At 44.2% G+C, this 17,145-nt stretch overlaps 1 protein-coding gene across 3 annotated transcripts in view; it reads right to left on the reverse strand.

The window, feature by feature from the left end:
* ZNF276 (zinc finger protein 276) overlaps window positions 1-17,145 on the reverse strand; it is a 67,609-nt gene that overhangs the window by 43,271 nt on the left and 7,193 nt on the right. For 2 of the 3 annotated variants that reach the window (XM_056525994.1, XM_056525993.1), the window contains exon 2: window positions 4,955-5,264. In XM_056525994.1, coding sequence (XP_056381969.1) covers window positions 4,955-5,264 — 310 coding nt within the window. Of the gene's footprint in view, window positions 1-4,954; window positions 5,265-14,120; window positions 14,215-17,145 lie in introns of those variants that run through there. The other variant, XM_056525996.1, reaches the window with a different exon arrangement.

A 17,145-nucleotide genomic window follows, 5' to 3' on the forward strand; every position in this document is an offset into this window, starting at 1 on the left:
CTGCGTAAAAATAAAAAAAGTCCCAAATTGTTGATTGGTCACATCACAAAAAAAATGAAGGTGGTCAAAAAGTCATATATGCGCAAAAGTGGTACTGATAATACTACAGTATGAAAAATTATACATCCTCGTATACAGAGAAATAAAAAAAAGTTATAGGGGTCACAAAAGGGCAATTTTAAACATACTAATTGTTAAACTTTTTTTTTTTTTTTTAAAGCAGTACAATAATAGAAAAGTGTATAACCATGGCTATCCTTAGGGATGCACCAACATTTCTAAATTTCACCAACCAAAACATATCAACTGAAAATGTTTTTTCAGTCTTGAGCAGAAACAAAAAAAAAAAAGGCTGAGAATATCAGAGGCGTGGCTTACCAAAGGGGCATGGCTTAAGAAAATGTTACAAGGGTCAGATGTTGTGAGGATAATAGCAGCGGGGATGGATTTAAAGGGGTTCTCCGGTGCTTAGACATCTTATCCCCTATCCAAAGGATAGTGGATAAGATGCCTGATCGCGGGAGTCCCGCCGCTGGGGACCCAAATGATCTTGCATGCAGCACCCCATTTGTAATCAGTCCCCGGAGTGTGTTCGCTCCGGGTCTGATTACCGGTGTGAGGTGGTTTTTTGCGCCCCCGTAGATCCATGCGTCCGCTCCTCCCCCAGCTCTCCGAACATTTCCAAAGCTAGAACTGGGGGAGGGCAGAGCAAGGGGAAGGAGAAAGTTCACGCCCCCTCCCTCATCTCCCCTCTCTGAGCTCGGCTGCTGGACGCAGATCTCCACGGCACGCCCCCTCCCTGAGGACATAGATCGCCACGGCAGGTCCCGCCCTCCCTCATCTCCCCGAGCTGAGGACGTAAATCTCCACGGCAGGTCCCCTCCCTCATCTCCCCCAGCAGATCTCCACGGCAGGTCCCCTCAAAGGGGGACATACTGCACGGGCTACAGGCTAAAGGGGGACAAAGGAGGACATACTGTACGGGCTAAAGACTGCACAAGCTAAAGGGGGACATACTGTACGGGCTAGACTGCACAAGCTAAAGGGGGACATACTGTACGGGCTAAAGACTGCACAAGCTAAAGGGGGACATACTGAGCTCTATGTGTAAAGGGGGACCTACTGTACACGCTAAAGGGGGACATTTAGCCCGTACAGTATGTCCCCCTTTACACATAGAGCTCATTGGGAGCACTGCTCTACGTCCTCAGCTCGGGGGGATGAGGGAGGGGACCTGCCGTGGAGCTCTATGTCCTCAGGGAGGGGGCGTGGCCGTAGAGATCTGCGTCCAGCCGAGCTCAGGGAGATGAGGGAGGGGGCGTGAACTTTCTCCTTCGCCTTGCTCTGCCCTCCCCCAGTTCTAGCTTCGGAAATGTTCGGAGAGCTGAGGGAGGAGCGGACGCATGGATCTACGGGGGCGCAAAAAACCACCTCACACCGGCGACCACAGGGCCGACTGCATGTGACGTCAAGCCTCCGCCCCCTCAATGCAAGCCTATGAAGGGGGCGTGACAGTTATCACGCCCCCTCCCATAGGCTTGCATTGAGGGGCGGGGCGTGACGTCACACGCAGTTGGCCCTGTGGTCGTCGGTAATCAGTCCCGGAGCGAACACGCTCCGTGGACTGATTATAAACAGGGTGCCGCGTGCAAGATCATGGGGGTCCCCAGCTGCGGGACTCCCGCGATCAGGCATCTTATCCCCTATAATTTGGATAGGGGATGAGATGTGTAAGCACCGGAGTACCCCTTTAATGCTTACCCCAGCCAGCTGCTCTGAGGACAAGTACTACTCTGCCAGACATAAGAGGACTGGCCTTATCCCAAAGAAAAGAAGCTCGTCCAGGTGACATACAGACCCCTGGGTTTTCCTGAAAATATGGGGCTCACTGACCATGAGCGGCTGCTGTGGGGGTGTTGCCACATAATGGGAATTGTTTTTGTATAGAAGATTGGAAAGTGGCCGATGAGAGCTCTGTTATTTAGCATACAGCCATTGCCCACCCCCCAAATCTGTACCAGCGACAGCCACTGCAGGCAATGACAGCTACTAGCAATGCATAAGGGGCAGTAACACATGAATAAACTGTTTATGTACAGCTACAGAGAATATGCACTTTGTTTGTCTTACTGCCCTTTATGCATGCGCTGGCAGCTGTCGTTGCCTACTGAGAGTTGTAGCAGTTCTGCACCAGCTACAGAGCCACAGGTTGCAGATAACTGCTTTATACAACGCAACATGCTGGGAGTTATAGTTTTTTTTTTGTTTTTGTGCGCTGCAGTGTCATAGGCTGTGCAAGGGCATGCTGGGAGTTGTACTTTACTAGTTTTGGGGTGGCTTCAGAGCCATAGGTTGCACGAGGGCATGCTAGGAGTTGTAGTTTTGGGTCAGCTAATACAATTATACAAAAACTTTTGGAAAAAAAAAATGTAGTAAAGGCAGGTTATTTTATGTTTCAGTCAAGCACATCCAAAATTTTCATCTCGGTGCACCCCTAGGTATCGTTTTAGACGCATTGACCCACAGAATAAAGTATACATGTCACCTTTAGTGTAAAGTGCACTGAGTAAAAACGACCTCCCCCACAAACCTTGCAAAATTGTGTTTCTCTTTTTAATTTCTCCTACAAATAATATTTTCTTGGTTATGCCATACATTTTATGGTAAAATAAAAAGTCATTACAAAGTACAATTGATCAGGCAAAAAACAAAACAAAAATAAAAGGGTTATTGAACTTGAAAGGCGAGGAGGAAAAAACTAAAACACAAAAATTAAACTGTAAAGTCATGGCCGTAAATGTTGGCACCCCTGAAATGTTTTAAGAAAACGAAGTATTTCTCACAGAAAAGGATTGCAGTAACACATGTTTTGCTATACACATGTTTTGCTATACTCATGTTTATCCCCTTTGTGTGTATTGGAAATAAACCAAAAAAGGGAGGAATAAAAGCAAATTGGACATAATGTCACATTAAACTCCAAAAATGGGCTGGACAAAATTATTGGCACCATTTCAAAATTGTGGAAAAATAAGATTGTTTCAAGCATATAATGCTCCTTTGCCTCACCTGGGGCAAGTATCAGGTGTGGGCAATATAAAAATCACACCTGAAACAAGATAAAAAAGGAGAGAAGTTCACTTAGTGTTTGCATTATGGACAACAGAAAGGAGAAGAGAACTGTCTGAGGACTTGAGAATCAAAATTGTGGAAAAATATCAACAATCTCAAGGTTACAAGTCCATCTCCAGATACCTAGATTTTCCTTTGTCCACAGTGGGCAACATTATCAAGAAGTTTGCAACCCATGGCACTGTAGCTAATCTCCCTGGGTGTGGACGGAAGAGAAAAATTGATGAAAAGAGTCAATGCAGGATAGTCCGGATGGCGGATAAGCAGCCCCAAACAAATTCCAAAGATATTCAAGCTGTCATGCAGGCTCAGGGAGCATCAGTGTCAGCGCAAACTTCCCTCAACATTTAAATGAAATGAAACACTATGGCAGGAGACCCAGGAGGACCCCACTGCTGACACAGAGACCTAAAAAAGCAAGACTACATTTTGCCAAAATGAACTTGAGTAAGCCAAAATCCTTGACAAATGAGACTAAGATAGAGCTTTTTGGTAAAGCACAACATTCTACTGTTTACCAAACACGGAATGAGGCCTACAAAGAAAACAACACAGTACCTACAGTGAAATATGGTGGAGGTGCAATGATGTTTTGGGGTTGTTTTGCAGTCTCTGGCACTGGGTGCCTTGAATGTGTGCAAGGCATCATGAAATTTGAGGTTTACGAATGGATTTTGGGTTGAACTGTACAGCCCAGCGTCAGAAAGCTGGGTTTGCGTCCAAGATCTTGGGTCTTCCAGCAGGACAATGACCCCAAACATAGGTCAGAAAGCACCCAGAAATGGATGGCAACAAAGCACTGGAGAGTTCTGAAGTGGCCAGCAATGAGTCCAGATCTAAATCCCATTTATCACCTGTGGAGAGATCTTAAAATTGCTGTTTGGAAAAGGCGCCCTTCCAATAAGAGACCTGGAGCAGTTTGCAAAGGAAGAGAGGTCCAACATTCCGGCTGAGAGGTGTAAGAAGCTTATTGATGGTTACAGGAAGCCACTGATTTCAGTTATTTTTTCCAAAGGGTGTGCAACCAAATATTAATTTAAGGGTGCCAATAATTTTGTCCTGCTCATTTTTGGAGTATGGTGTGACATTATGTCCAATTTGTTTTTTTCCCTCCCTTTTTTGGTTTAGTTCCAATACACACAAAGGGAATAAACATGTGTATAGCAAAACATGTGTTACTGCAATCCTTTTCTGTGAGAAATACTTTTCTTGGCCAACATTTAAGGCCATGACTGTATAAGGGCAAAATAGGCTGTGTCCCTAATAGGTTAAGCTGACCCCACTGCAATAACTGCATACACATACTTGGTGTTAAGATGGAAGAATAAACAAACAAACATACAAACACTCCTTAGGCTGCATTCACACCACGATCTGACCTTGCAATGCACAGATACGATTTCGGGAAGCTCAAATCGCCTGAAATCGTATCTGTGCATGGATAAGTACAGACATATACAGAGCCATTAACTATTATGGGGCTGCGGACCCGATCGTAGTCAGCTAGGAGATTTTTGAAAATCGTGGTAGACCAAAATCGGATCTCCTGAGAAAATGACCAGATCGTAGTCACTAGCTTACTACGATCGGGTCCGCAGCCCCATAATAGTTAATAGCTCCGTATCTGCCCATACCTATCCATGCACAGATACGCTTTCAGGTGATTTGAGCTTCCAAAATTGAATCTGTGCATCGGAAGGTCAGATCGTGGTGTGAATGCAGCCTTAGTTATCCTCCAATGACAGAAATTACATGACAATCTATAGAGGTATTGCAGATTTCATATGCATACAACATACATAGTTTACCTTACTTCACCCACCCTGTCATTTTGCAGTGAGGAATGGTCGGGGAGATATTCACTCTTCGCATAAAAGTGCGTAACACTGTGCGGCACTTATAGAACTGGGCATGGCAGTCTTTGCACACAAACTGGGGCAGCCGGGGATCCTCTTGAACAGATACGCCAACCAGCTGCTGGAAATCCGCAAAGAACACCTGGTCCATACGCTTCTGCTTCTCTGAGCTCCGACCAGTAACTGCCACCTTCCCAAAGGCCTGGCGCAGACTGCGGGAAGAGAATTTTCCATGGCACAGCCGGCAGTAACCAGTGCTCAATGTTTTTCCAATGCCTAAGGACAATAGATAGATGTGAATGCTATCATTGACTGCACATAAAGCACTATTTATTAAGTGGCAACACATAATGCATCATAATACACTGACATCAAAAAACTATTTGGAGGAATTGTTGGAATAGAACTCAACTTTATATTGTGAATGTAATGATAATATATGTAAGTGATGGTTTAGAGTGATAGAAAGTTTATTGGGGAAAACTGTACCTTGTTGGAAACCTGTAGCCTGGATACAAGAGATATGGTTGGGCATGGAGGCATACTGGTTCCATATGGCATCCTACAGCACATTAGCCCACCGATGTTGCAGCTGGTTCTATAGACCCTGCACACTCGTAGGTTGCTGTAGCTGGTTCGCCATAAATTACCGTTTTGGACAAAATCTGGCACACAGGTAGGCCAAGGAATCACAGTGGGTGCAAGGCAGTGTGGTTGTTGGCCTTTGCACCTACTGTGAAATTTTGTAGAGGATCAATGGTCTGGGGATGCTTCAGCAAGGCTGCTTTCTTCTGATCTGACAATTTTTTATAGCAGGACAATGCTCCATGCCATACAGCCAAGGTCAGTCAAGGTGTGGATGGAGGACCACCAGACCAAGACCCTGTCATGACCAGCACAATCTCCAGACCTGAAGCCAGCTAAAAACCTCTGGAACTTGATCAAGATGATGGATGATCAAAAGCCATCAAACAAAGCCAAGATACTTGTACTTTTGTGCAGTGTGACATAGAGGTGGTAAGCATACCAAGACCCATGAAACTTGTGATAAAAACTATCAATTTCATTTAAACATATACCTATGAATAGTAAAACCAGGGAAACTGATGATTTTGCAGTGGCCTCTTATCCTTTCATTAAGGGATGTACAACCAAAAGTAGCCCGAGAGTATTTTACTGGGCAGTGGGGGAAACACTTTGGACAGATTTTGATAAATCTCCCTCAGAGGAAAAGTTGCCCATTACAACCAATCAGATGGCTTCTTTCATTTTTCAGAGGCCTTTTCAAAAATTAAAGAAGCAATCTGATTGGTTGCTATGGGCAACTCAGCAACTTTTCCTCTGGACAGATTGTGATAAATCTCCCTATTTCAACAAGATTTATCAAACTGTGTGAGAGAAAAAAAAGTGGAGAGATTTTTCTACAACAACCAATCACAGTTTTATCTTAAAGGGGTATTCCGGGCAAAAACATTTTATCCCCTATCCAAAGGATAGGGGATAAAATGTATGATCGTGGGGGGCCCACCGCTGGGACCCCCCGCGATCTCCATGCAACACCCGCATTCTATGTGGGAGCTACGTCTCCAGTTTCGGAAACCTTCGGGTTTCCGGGACTGGGTGAGTGACGTCACACCACGCCCCCTCCATTCATGTCTATGGGAGGGGGCGATAGGGGATAAAATGTTTTTGCCTGGAATACCCCTTTAATGAGCTGTGGTAAAGTGAAAGCTGAGCTGTGATTGGTTGCTATGGGAAAATTATATTTTTCTCTCACACAGTTTGATAAATCTGGGCATTTGTCCTTCTTGTTGCAAGAAGACAGTGGGGGATATTTATCAAAGTTGTCTATGTGCCGCATCAATATAGACCAAACTACAGAGCGTTAGGCTGGTCTATTGTGCACCTAATTTATCAAATGGCGCAAGGCTCTTGATAAATTCTGTGCACAGACTTCAGGATCTATGCTTTAGTCTATATTTAAACCTGCTCCAACATGGTCTGACATTTTGGCGTAGTTTCAGCCTATGCGACTTGTCGCTGAAAAGTCGCTTTTGATAAATTCAGCCCCAATGCATTTTTCAATGCATTTCAGTCTAAAATAGACTTGCATGCATCATGTTCTAAAAATCCTCTAGAGCAAAAGTCGTAGAAAAGTCGCACATATTTAGACTGCGACTTTCTGTGCGACAAATTTAGACAGGAAAAACCAGTCTAAATCCTTTGATAAATCTCCCCCAGTGTGTCTGATCTCTTAACCCCTGTAATAATTTACATATCTGCCTACGACATAACTTCATGTAGAGTTTCGCAGCAATCTGACATTTTTATTGGCGGCACAATTTTTTTTTCCTTTTCCGTCGAGTGTAAAACATTCACAAAGAAGATAAAGAAACTTGGCACTCATCCTTTCGCTGTAGTTAATTTTTTTTTTTAAAGTAAGGCGGCACTGCAGGTAGTACAGACTCACTGGGGCACATGAAGCGACAGACCGTTTTGTGCTAATAAAAGCACTTCATCTGGCCTCGTGCTAATATCAACCAGATGAAGTGCTGATTAAAGCACAAAACAGGCCGTCGCTTTGCTGTCTTACTTCAATAAAGGAATGAAGTGAACTACAGCAAAAGAGCAGGTGCCATGTTTCTTTCACTTCTTCTTGTCTGGATTAAGAACTGTATTATATCTGACATGAGAACCACTTGCTGTACAGATTGGTCTTGCTCATACTGAAGAGTCCGGGGGTGAAGGTGGAAGCTTAAAGGGGTACTCCAACCCCAGACATCTTATCCCCTATTCAAAGGATAGGGGATAAGATGTCTGATCGCGGGGATCCCCGCAATCTCTACTACGGCACCCCAGACTTACTTCACTCCGTGCTGGATGACTAGCAATGCGGAGGCTTGTGACTTCACAGTCACGCCCCGCTCATGACCTTAACCTCCCCCCTCAATGCCCTCACGCCCCCTCCAATAGACTTATATTGAGGGGGCGTGGCTATGAAGTTACGATCGGGGCGTGACCGTAACATCATGAGCCTCTGGCACTCCACCTGATGCTGCAAATTAATGCTGGGTGTAGCAGGGAGATTGCAGGGGGCCCCAGCAGCGTGATCCCTGCGATCAGACATCTTATCCCCTTTCCTTTGGGCGGAGTACCCCCTTTAAGGTAAGTAGTGTATGGTACCCACACCTGTTGCTCTATATACTAACAGTGAGTATAAAACATTTCCTACTATGTATGACCACAGTCCCATCCATAAATATTAAGAAATTAGTTAATTGGGGAACACTGTATACAAATTGTTAGCAAGCAGTCATTTGGGCAGGTAGCTCCGAGTAGTGGTCACTCTGTCCTGCGCTGTATTCAAACCTTACAAAGTGTGTTTAACTGCACAAAGTTATCTCTATGTTGCCGAAATCTTGTGCACCATCGGAAGAATGTTGCTGGCTGTGTTACAACCTTTATTATACTGCTGAGTGCTGAGCTGTAGGGTTTTTCCTTCCTAACCTTTGTTGGGGAGGAAAATCAACAAAGGAGGAAGCTTTTGACTTCATATTCCATCCTCATATATTGTTGTCATATCCCAACCCCATATCCCGTCCTCATATTTCAACTTCATATGTCAACTTCATATCCCGACCGCCTATCCCATCCTCCTATCCTGTCCTCAAGTGGGACTGATTTGTGATGAAGATACTGTAAGCTGGAACTAGAAGGGGGCGTGGCTTTGTTGGACTGGGCTTGATTTGCAAGGTGAGTAGGGGTGTATAGGGGTGAGTAAGGGTAAAATCACCTATCCTATGTTTGTTGTTGACATATAAGTAACATGTCTGCCAATTTTCATGTTAATATCTTCAGCCATTTGGACGTGATGCTGGAACATACACACATATATACACATACATACACACACACACACACACACACACAGATTTCTCATATGAGTAATACGTGTATTTTATTTTTCAAAGTTTTGGCACTTATTTGAAGTAAAAACTGTGGATTGGCAAGAAAACAGGTGCTAACTAGGGATGTCCCGATACCATTTTTTTAAGACAGAGTACGAGTACAGATACTTTAATTCTAGTACTCACTGATACCATGTACGAGTACTTTTATTTTAAAGGGAATCTGACAGCAGGGTGACCCGGTCTCTGGCGCTGTTTACCGTATGATATGTGGGTTCCTTGTTGTGTACAATGGAGGCGGCTGCAGTAGAATGAGCCAAGATTTCTCTCTTCTCCATTGGACAGAACAGGGAATTTGCATTGGCGGTGAGACCGATGACCACATGGTGAGGAGTGGTAGAAACCGGGTCACCTGCACTATCTACCTATAAATTCAAGTTAGTGCAGGTGACTCTGCTGTAAGACTGCCTTTAATAGTAGGTAGTATCCCCTTGTAGGTAGTATAAATAGTTGCAGACATTAGTAACAACCCCCTGTAGACCGCACCCCCCCCCCCGGTAGACAGCGCCCCCCCTCCCTTGTAGACAGCGCCCCCTCTTGTCGCCCCCCTTGTAGACAGCGCCCTCCCCGTGTCCCCCTTGCAGATAACAGGCCCCCCCCCTTGTAGACAGTGCTCCCTCTTGTCCCCCTTACAGACAGCGGGCCCCTCCTTGTAGACAGGGACCCACCCTTGTAGACAGCGCCTTCCCCCTTGTAGATAGCGCCCCCACCCCCTTGTAAACAGCACCCCCCCCCCCCCCTGTAGACAGCGCTTCCTCTTGTCCCCCTTGTAGACAGTGGGCCCCCTCCTTGTAGACAGGAGCCCCCCTGGTAGACAGCGCTTCCTCTTGTCCCCCTTGTAGACAGCAGGGTCCCCCTTGTAGGGAGCAGGGTCCCCCCTTGTAGGGAGCAGCCCCCCCCCCTTGTAGACAGCAGGCCCCCCAGCCTTGAAGACAGCAGGCCCCCCCCCCCCCCGCCTTATAGACAGCAGGACCCCCCTGCCTTATAGACAGCAGGACCCGCCACCCCCTTTTGTAGACAGCTCACCTGCGGCTGTCCTCGGGTGTTGCCACTCCTCTGTCCCGTTCTCCCGATCGCATCATGGCGTCCTATGGAGGAGCATGTGACATACACATGACTCTGCTTCCTCCAAAGCGTTACGCTGGGCGCAGGGGAGGAGGAGTGACGTGTGTGTCAAGTGCTCCTCCATAGGATGCCATGATGTGATCGGAAGAACGCGACAGGGGGGCGGGGCCGCACACCAGCAGGTATTGGACATGGTATCGGGGACATTAAACGAGTCCCCGATACCATGCAAATGCCGAGTATCGTATCAGTACATCCCTACTGCCAACCTTGCCAAATATATACATTTTCGATATTTTGAATAAGTAACTGAGGAATTTAAGGGGTTAAATGTGGTTGGGCCACTAATCCTGCGTTGACACCTTTCATCAATTTTTCTCTTCCGTCCACGCCCAGCTACAGTGCCCTGGGTTGCAAACTTCTTGATAATCTTGTGCACTCTGGACAAAGGCATATCTAGATCTCTGGAGATGGACTTGTAACCTTGAGTTTGTTGATATTTTTCCACAATTTTGGTTCTCAAGTCCTCAGACAGTTCTCTTCTCCTCTTTCTGTTGTCCATGCTTAGTGTGGCACACACAGACACACAATGCAAAGACTAAGTGAACTTCTCTCCTTTTTATCCTTTCAGGTGTGATTTTTATATTGCCCACACCTGTTACTTGTCCCAGGTGAGTTTAAAGGAGCATCACATGCTTGAAACAATCTTTTTTATCCACAATTTTGAAAGGGTGCCAATAATTTTGTCCAGCCCATTTTTGGAGTTTGGTGTGACATTATGTCCAATTTGCTTTATTTCCCCTCCCTTTTTTTGGTTTAGTTCCAATAAACACAAAGGGAATAAACATGTGTATTGCAAAACGGGTTACTGCAATCCTTTTCTGTGAGAAATACTTCATTTTCTTGAAAAATTTCAGGGGTGACAACATTTACGGCCTTGACTGTATATACATTTTCTGCATTTTGAATAAGTAACTGAGGAATTTAAGGGGTTAAACGCCATTGGACAACTGAGTTAAAGGTGGAAATATAAAGAGTAAGGGACACTTCATAATGCCCAACTGTATCCAGCCTGGCCCAAACTGTGGATTGGCAAGAAAACTGGTGCCAACCTTACCAACTATATACATTTTCTACATTTTTAATAAGTGAGAAATTTAAGGGGTTAAAAACAATTGGGCCACTAACCTAGGGGTGGAAATATAAATAGTATGGGCCCCTACATAATACCCAACTGTATCCAGCATGGCCCAAACTGTGGATTGGTAGAAAAATAGGTGCCAACCTTGCCAGTTGCCTATGTGTATTACAAATAAGTAACTGATGATATTAAGGGTTGAACACCATTGGCCCTCTATTATATATTCAGAAAAAAGTGAGTTTACTGATACCACTTCCTGAAATAACAAACAAGTAACTTTATTGAATCATTTCTAATAAACATAAAAACCGTCCTCAATATAGCGTCATATACTGTATGCCCAGCCAGACCATATACTAGGAATCATACCGCCATATCCCTGCTGAGAGCGTCATATACTGTATGCCCAGCTAGACCATATACTAGGAATCATACCGCCATATCCCTGCTGAGAGCGTCATATACTGTATGCCCAGCTAGACCATATACTAGGAATCATACCGCCATATCCCTGCTGAGAGCGTCATATACTGTATGCCAAGCTAGACCATATACTAGGAATCATACCGCCATTTCCCTGCTGAGAGCGTCATACACTGTATGTCCAGACCATATACTGGGAATAATACCACCATATCCCTGCTGAGAGCTTCATATACTGTATGCCCAGCTAGACCATATACTAGGTATCATTCATACTGCCATATCCCTGCTAAGAGCGTCATATACTGTATGCCCAGCCAGACCATATACTAGGAATCAAACCGCCATATCCCTGCTGAGAGCGTCATATACTGTATGCCAAGCTAGACCATATACTAGGAATCATACCGCCATATCTCTGCTGAGAGCGTCATATACTGTATGCCCAGCCAGACCATATACTAGGAATCATACCGCCATATCTCTGCTGAGAGCGTCATATACTGTATGCCCAGCCAGACCATATACTAGGAATCATACCGCCATATCCCTGCTGAGAGCGTCACATACTGTATGCCCAGCCAGACCATATACTAGGAATCATACCGCCATATCCCTGCTGAGAGCGTCATATACTGTATGCCCAGCTAGAACATATACTAGGAATCATACCGCCATATCCCTGCTGAGAGCGTCATATACTGTATGCCCAGCCAGACCATATACTAGGAATCATACCGCCATATCCCTGCTGAAAGCTTCATATACTGTATGCCCAGCTAGAACATATACTAGGAATCAAACCGCCATATCCCTGCTGAGAGAGTCATATACTGTATGCCCAGCTAGACCATATACTAGGAATCATACCGCCATATCCCTGCTGAGAGCTTCATATACTGTATGCCCAGCCAGACAACATACTAAGTATCATACTGCCATATCCCTGCTGAGAGCATCATATACTGTATGCCCAGCCAGACCATATACTAGGAATCATACCGCCATATCCCTGCTGAAAGCGTCATATACTAGGAATCATACCGCCATATCCCTGCTGAGAACTTCATATACTGTATGCCCAGCCAGACAACATACTAGGTATCATACCGCCATATCCCTGCTGAGAGCGTCATATACTGCATGCCCAGCCAGACCATATACTAGGAATCATACCACCATATCCCTGCTGAGAGCTTCATATACTGTATGCCCAGCCAGACCATATACTAGGAATCATACCGCCATATCCCTGCTGAGAGTGTCATATACTGTATGCCCAGCCAGACCATATACTAGGAATCATACCGCCATATCTCTGCTGAAAGCGTCATATACTGTATGCCCAGCCAGACCATATACTAGGTATCATACCGCCATATCTCTGCTGAAAGCGTCATATACTGTATGCCCAGCCAGACCATATACTAGGAATCATACCGCCATATCCCTGCTGAGAGTGTCATATACTGTATGCCCAGCCAGACCATATACTAGGTATCATACCGCCATATCTCTGCTGAAAGCGTCATATACTGTATGCCCAGCCAGACCATATACTAGGTATCATACCGCCATATCTCTGCTGAAAGCGTCATATACTGTATGCCCAGCCAGACCATATACTAGGTATCATACCGCTATATCTCTGCTGAGAGTGTCATATACTGTATGCCCAGCCAGACCATATACTAGGAATCATACCGCCATATCTCTGCTGAAAGCGTCATATACTGTATGCCCAGCCAGACCATATACTAGGAATCATACCGCCATATCCCTGCTGAGAGTGTCATATACTGTATGCCCAGCCAGACCATATACTAGGTATCATACCGCCATATCTCTGCTGAAAGCGTCATATACTGTATGCCCAGCCAGACCATATACTAGGTATCATACCGCCATATCTCTGCTGAAAGCGTCATATACTGTATGCCCAGCCAGACCATATACTAGGTATCATACCGCCATATCTCTGCTGAGAGTGTCATATACTGTATGCCCAGCCAGACCATATACTAGGTATCATACCGCCATATCCCTGCTGAGAGTGTCATATACTGTATGCCCAGCCAGACCATATACTAGGTATCATACCGCCATATCTCTGCTGAGAGCATCATATACTGTATGCCCAGCCAGACCATATACTAGGAATCATACCGCCATATCCCTGCTGAAAGCGTCATATACTGTATGCCCAGCCAGACCATATACTAGGAATCATACCGCCATATCCCTGCTGAGAGTGTCATATACTGTATGCCCAGCCAGACCATATACTAGGAATCATACCGCCATATCCCTGCTGAAAGCGTCATATACTGTATGCCCAGCCAGACCATATACTAGGAATCATACCGCCATATCCCTGCTGAAAGCGTCATATACTGTATGCCCAGCTAGTATATGGTCTGGCTGGGCATGTGAATTGTTCTGCATCATGAAACAAAGCTACTACATTAATGTTAATTATAGAAAAATATTATATAATAACTATTAATTTTAAGGTTGAAAATACACACTGCACACCTTGTTAATTTTAGGACATGTACATGCTGGCGTACCCACTAAGGGGGAGATTATCAAAACCTGTGCAAAGGAAAAGTTGCCCAGTTGCCCATAGCAACCAATCAGATCGCTTCTTTCATTTTTAACAAGGCCTCTGCAAAATGAAAGAAGCGATCTGATTGGTTGCTATGGGCAACTTTTCCTCTGCACAGGTTTTGATAAATCTCTCCCTAAATGTTTAAATTAAATGTTGTGTTAAAATAGAATAAGACACAAAATAATTGTGTAAGAATTTTTACAGACTAAGTAAATAATCCGTATGTGGCACTAACATTTTTTCTTAAAAAGAAAAAAAACATCCATAGTAATACAGCTTCATGCACATTTTGGGGTGGGTAATGTACGAGACTTTTTTTTTGTGGCTTCACTATTGTTTATGTGCCTGTTGGTGCTGCGCTGTCTTCCTTCCTGACGTAAACTCGCAACACTCCGCCCACCAACATCACAAAATGCAGGCTCAAAATTAAACAAAAAAGCCTCCAGAGTACGGATATTCATGGTGCGCCATAGTATGTTTTTAATATATATTTTTTTAATTTGTGAGGGTGGTTGGGTTGTTGCGGGATAGTTGGAGTGCAGCTATTTAGTGCCAGTCACGGTGTCGCCTGATGGGGTACGCCTCCCTCCCCGTCACTCTCTAGCAACACTACTGGTAATAAAGGGTAGATAAAAGAACTTCAGCTATTAACATAAGGGAAAACTTTTCTGCTTTAAATAATGCTTTTGTAAGTGGGTTTCCCGGGTTTTGCTTACGTATGATTTATTTATCAAGGTTGTGTGACTATTTGATAATTAGGTCACATATAAGAAAAAGTAAGATAAAAAATGGTCATATAAAAGCCATACGCTTGAAAAGAATGATAAATCTCCTTCATAGTTGGTAAGGTTGGCACTTGTTTTCTTGCCAATCCACAGTTTGGGCCATGCTGGATACAGTTGGGTATTATGGAAGGGCCCTTACCCTTTATACACTGCTAAAATCACACAAAAATTATCAATGGAAATCAAATTTATCAACCCATGGAGGTCTGGATATGGAGTCACACTCAAAATCACAGTGGAAAACCACACTACAGGCTGATCCAACTTTGATGTAATGTCTTTAACCCCTTAAGGACCAGGCCATTTTACACCTTAAAGGAAATCTGTCATCAGAATCACCCGCACTAAACCTGTTACACAGGCTTGTAGTGCGGGTGATCCTGATTAAAACGCTTCTTACCTGGTTAAAAATGGTTCAGCGCTTCTTCAGATATCTATATTTTTAGTTTTCTGTTATTCCCTGGCTTGGGACTCAGTGGGAGGTGTTATCATCTGGGACTCGGCCACACGTCATTCTAGCTGGGCGGAGCTGCCGCCCGGCTCATGAATATTCATGAACTTATCCTCATGCACCAGACCTAGAAAAAGGAGTTACACTACGAGGATAGGTCATGAATATGTAACAGGTTTAGTGCCGGTGATTCTGATGACAGATTTCCTTTAAGAACCAGAGCGTTTTTTGCAAATCTGACCACTGTCACTTTAAACATTAATAACTCTGGAATGCTTTTAGTTATCATTCTGATTCCGAGATTGTTTTTTCGTGACATATTCTAATTTAACATAGTGGTAAAATTTTATGGTAACTTGCATCCTTTCTTGGTGAAAAATCCCAAAATTTGATGAAAAAAAATAAAATTTAGCATTTTTCTAACTTTGAAGCTTGTAAGGAAAATGGATACATTTTTTTGGGTTCACATATACAATATGTCTACTTTATGTTTGCATCATAAAATTTGTGAGTTTTTACTTTTGGAAGACACCAGAGGGCTTCAAAGTTCAGCAGCAATTTTGAAAATTTTCACAAAATTTTCAAACTCTCTATTTTTCAGGGACCAGTACAGTTTTGAAGTGGATTTGAAGGGTCTTCATATTAGAAATACCCCATAAAAGGCCCCATTATAAAAACTACACCCCCCAAAGTATTCAAAATGACATTCAGTAAGTGTATTAACCCTTTAGGTGTTTCACAGGAGTAGCAGCAAAGTGGAGGAGAAAATTCACAATCTTCATTTTTTACACTCGCATGTTCTTGTAGACCCAATTTTTTTATTTTTGCAAGGGGTAAAAGGAGAACATTTTTACTTGTATTTGAAACCCAATTTCTCTCGAGTAAGCACATACCTCATATGTCTATGTTAATTGTTCGGCGGGCGCAGTAGAGGGCTCAGAAGGGAAGGAGCGACAAATGGTTTTTGGGGGGGCATGTCACCTTTAGGAAGCCCCTATGGTGCCAGGACAGCAAAAAAAAACAAATGGCATACCATTTTGGAAACTAGACCCCTCGGGGAACGTAACAAGGGGTAATGTGAACCTTAATACCCTACAGGTGTTTCACGAATTTTGCATATGTAAAAAAAAATATTTTTTTTTACCTAAAATGCTTGGTTTCCCAAAATTTGTACATTTTTAAAAAGGGTAATAGCAGAAAATACCCCCCAAAATTGGTAACACAATTTCTCCCGAGTACGGCGATACCCCATATGTGGCCCTAAACTGTTGCCTTGAAATACGACAGGGCTCCAAAGTGAGAGCGCCATGCACATTTGAGGCCTAAATTAGGGACTTGCACAGGGGTGGACATAGGGGTATTCTACGCCAGTGATTCCCAAACAGGGTGCCTCCAGCTGTTGTAAAACTCCCAGCATGCCTGGACAGTCAGTGGCTGTCTGGTAATACTGGGAGTAGTTGTTTTGCAACAGCTGGAGGCTCCGTTTTGGAAACAGTGGCGTACCAGACGTTTTTCATTTTTATTGGGGAGGGGGGCTGTGTATATGTAGTGTTTTTTTACTTTTTATTTTATTTTTTGTTAGTGTAGTGTAGTGTTTTTAGGGTACAGTCGCACGGGCGGGGGTTCACAGTAGTCTCTCGCTGGCAGTTTGAGCTGCGGCAGAAAATTTGCCGCAGCTCAAACTTGCAGCCGGATACTTACTGTAAACCTCGG

The sequence above is a fragment of the Hyla sarda genome, chromosome 6 (genome assembly GCF_029499605.1).
Source record: "Hyla sarda isolate aHylSar1 chromosome 6, aHylSar1.hap1, whole genome shotgun sequence".
In the NCBI taxonomy this organism is placed as follows: Eukaryota; Metazoa; Chordata; class Amphibia; order Anura; family Hylidae; genus Hyla; species Hyla sarda.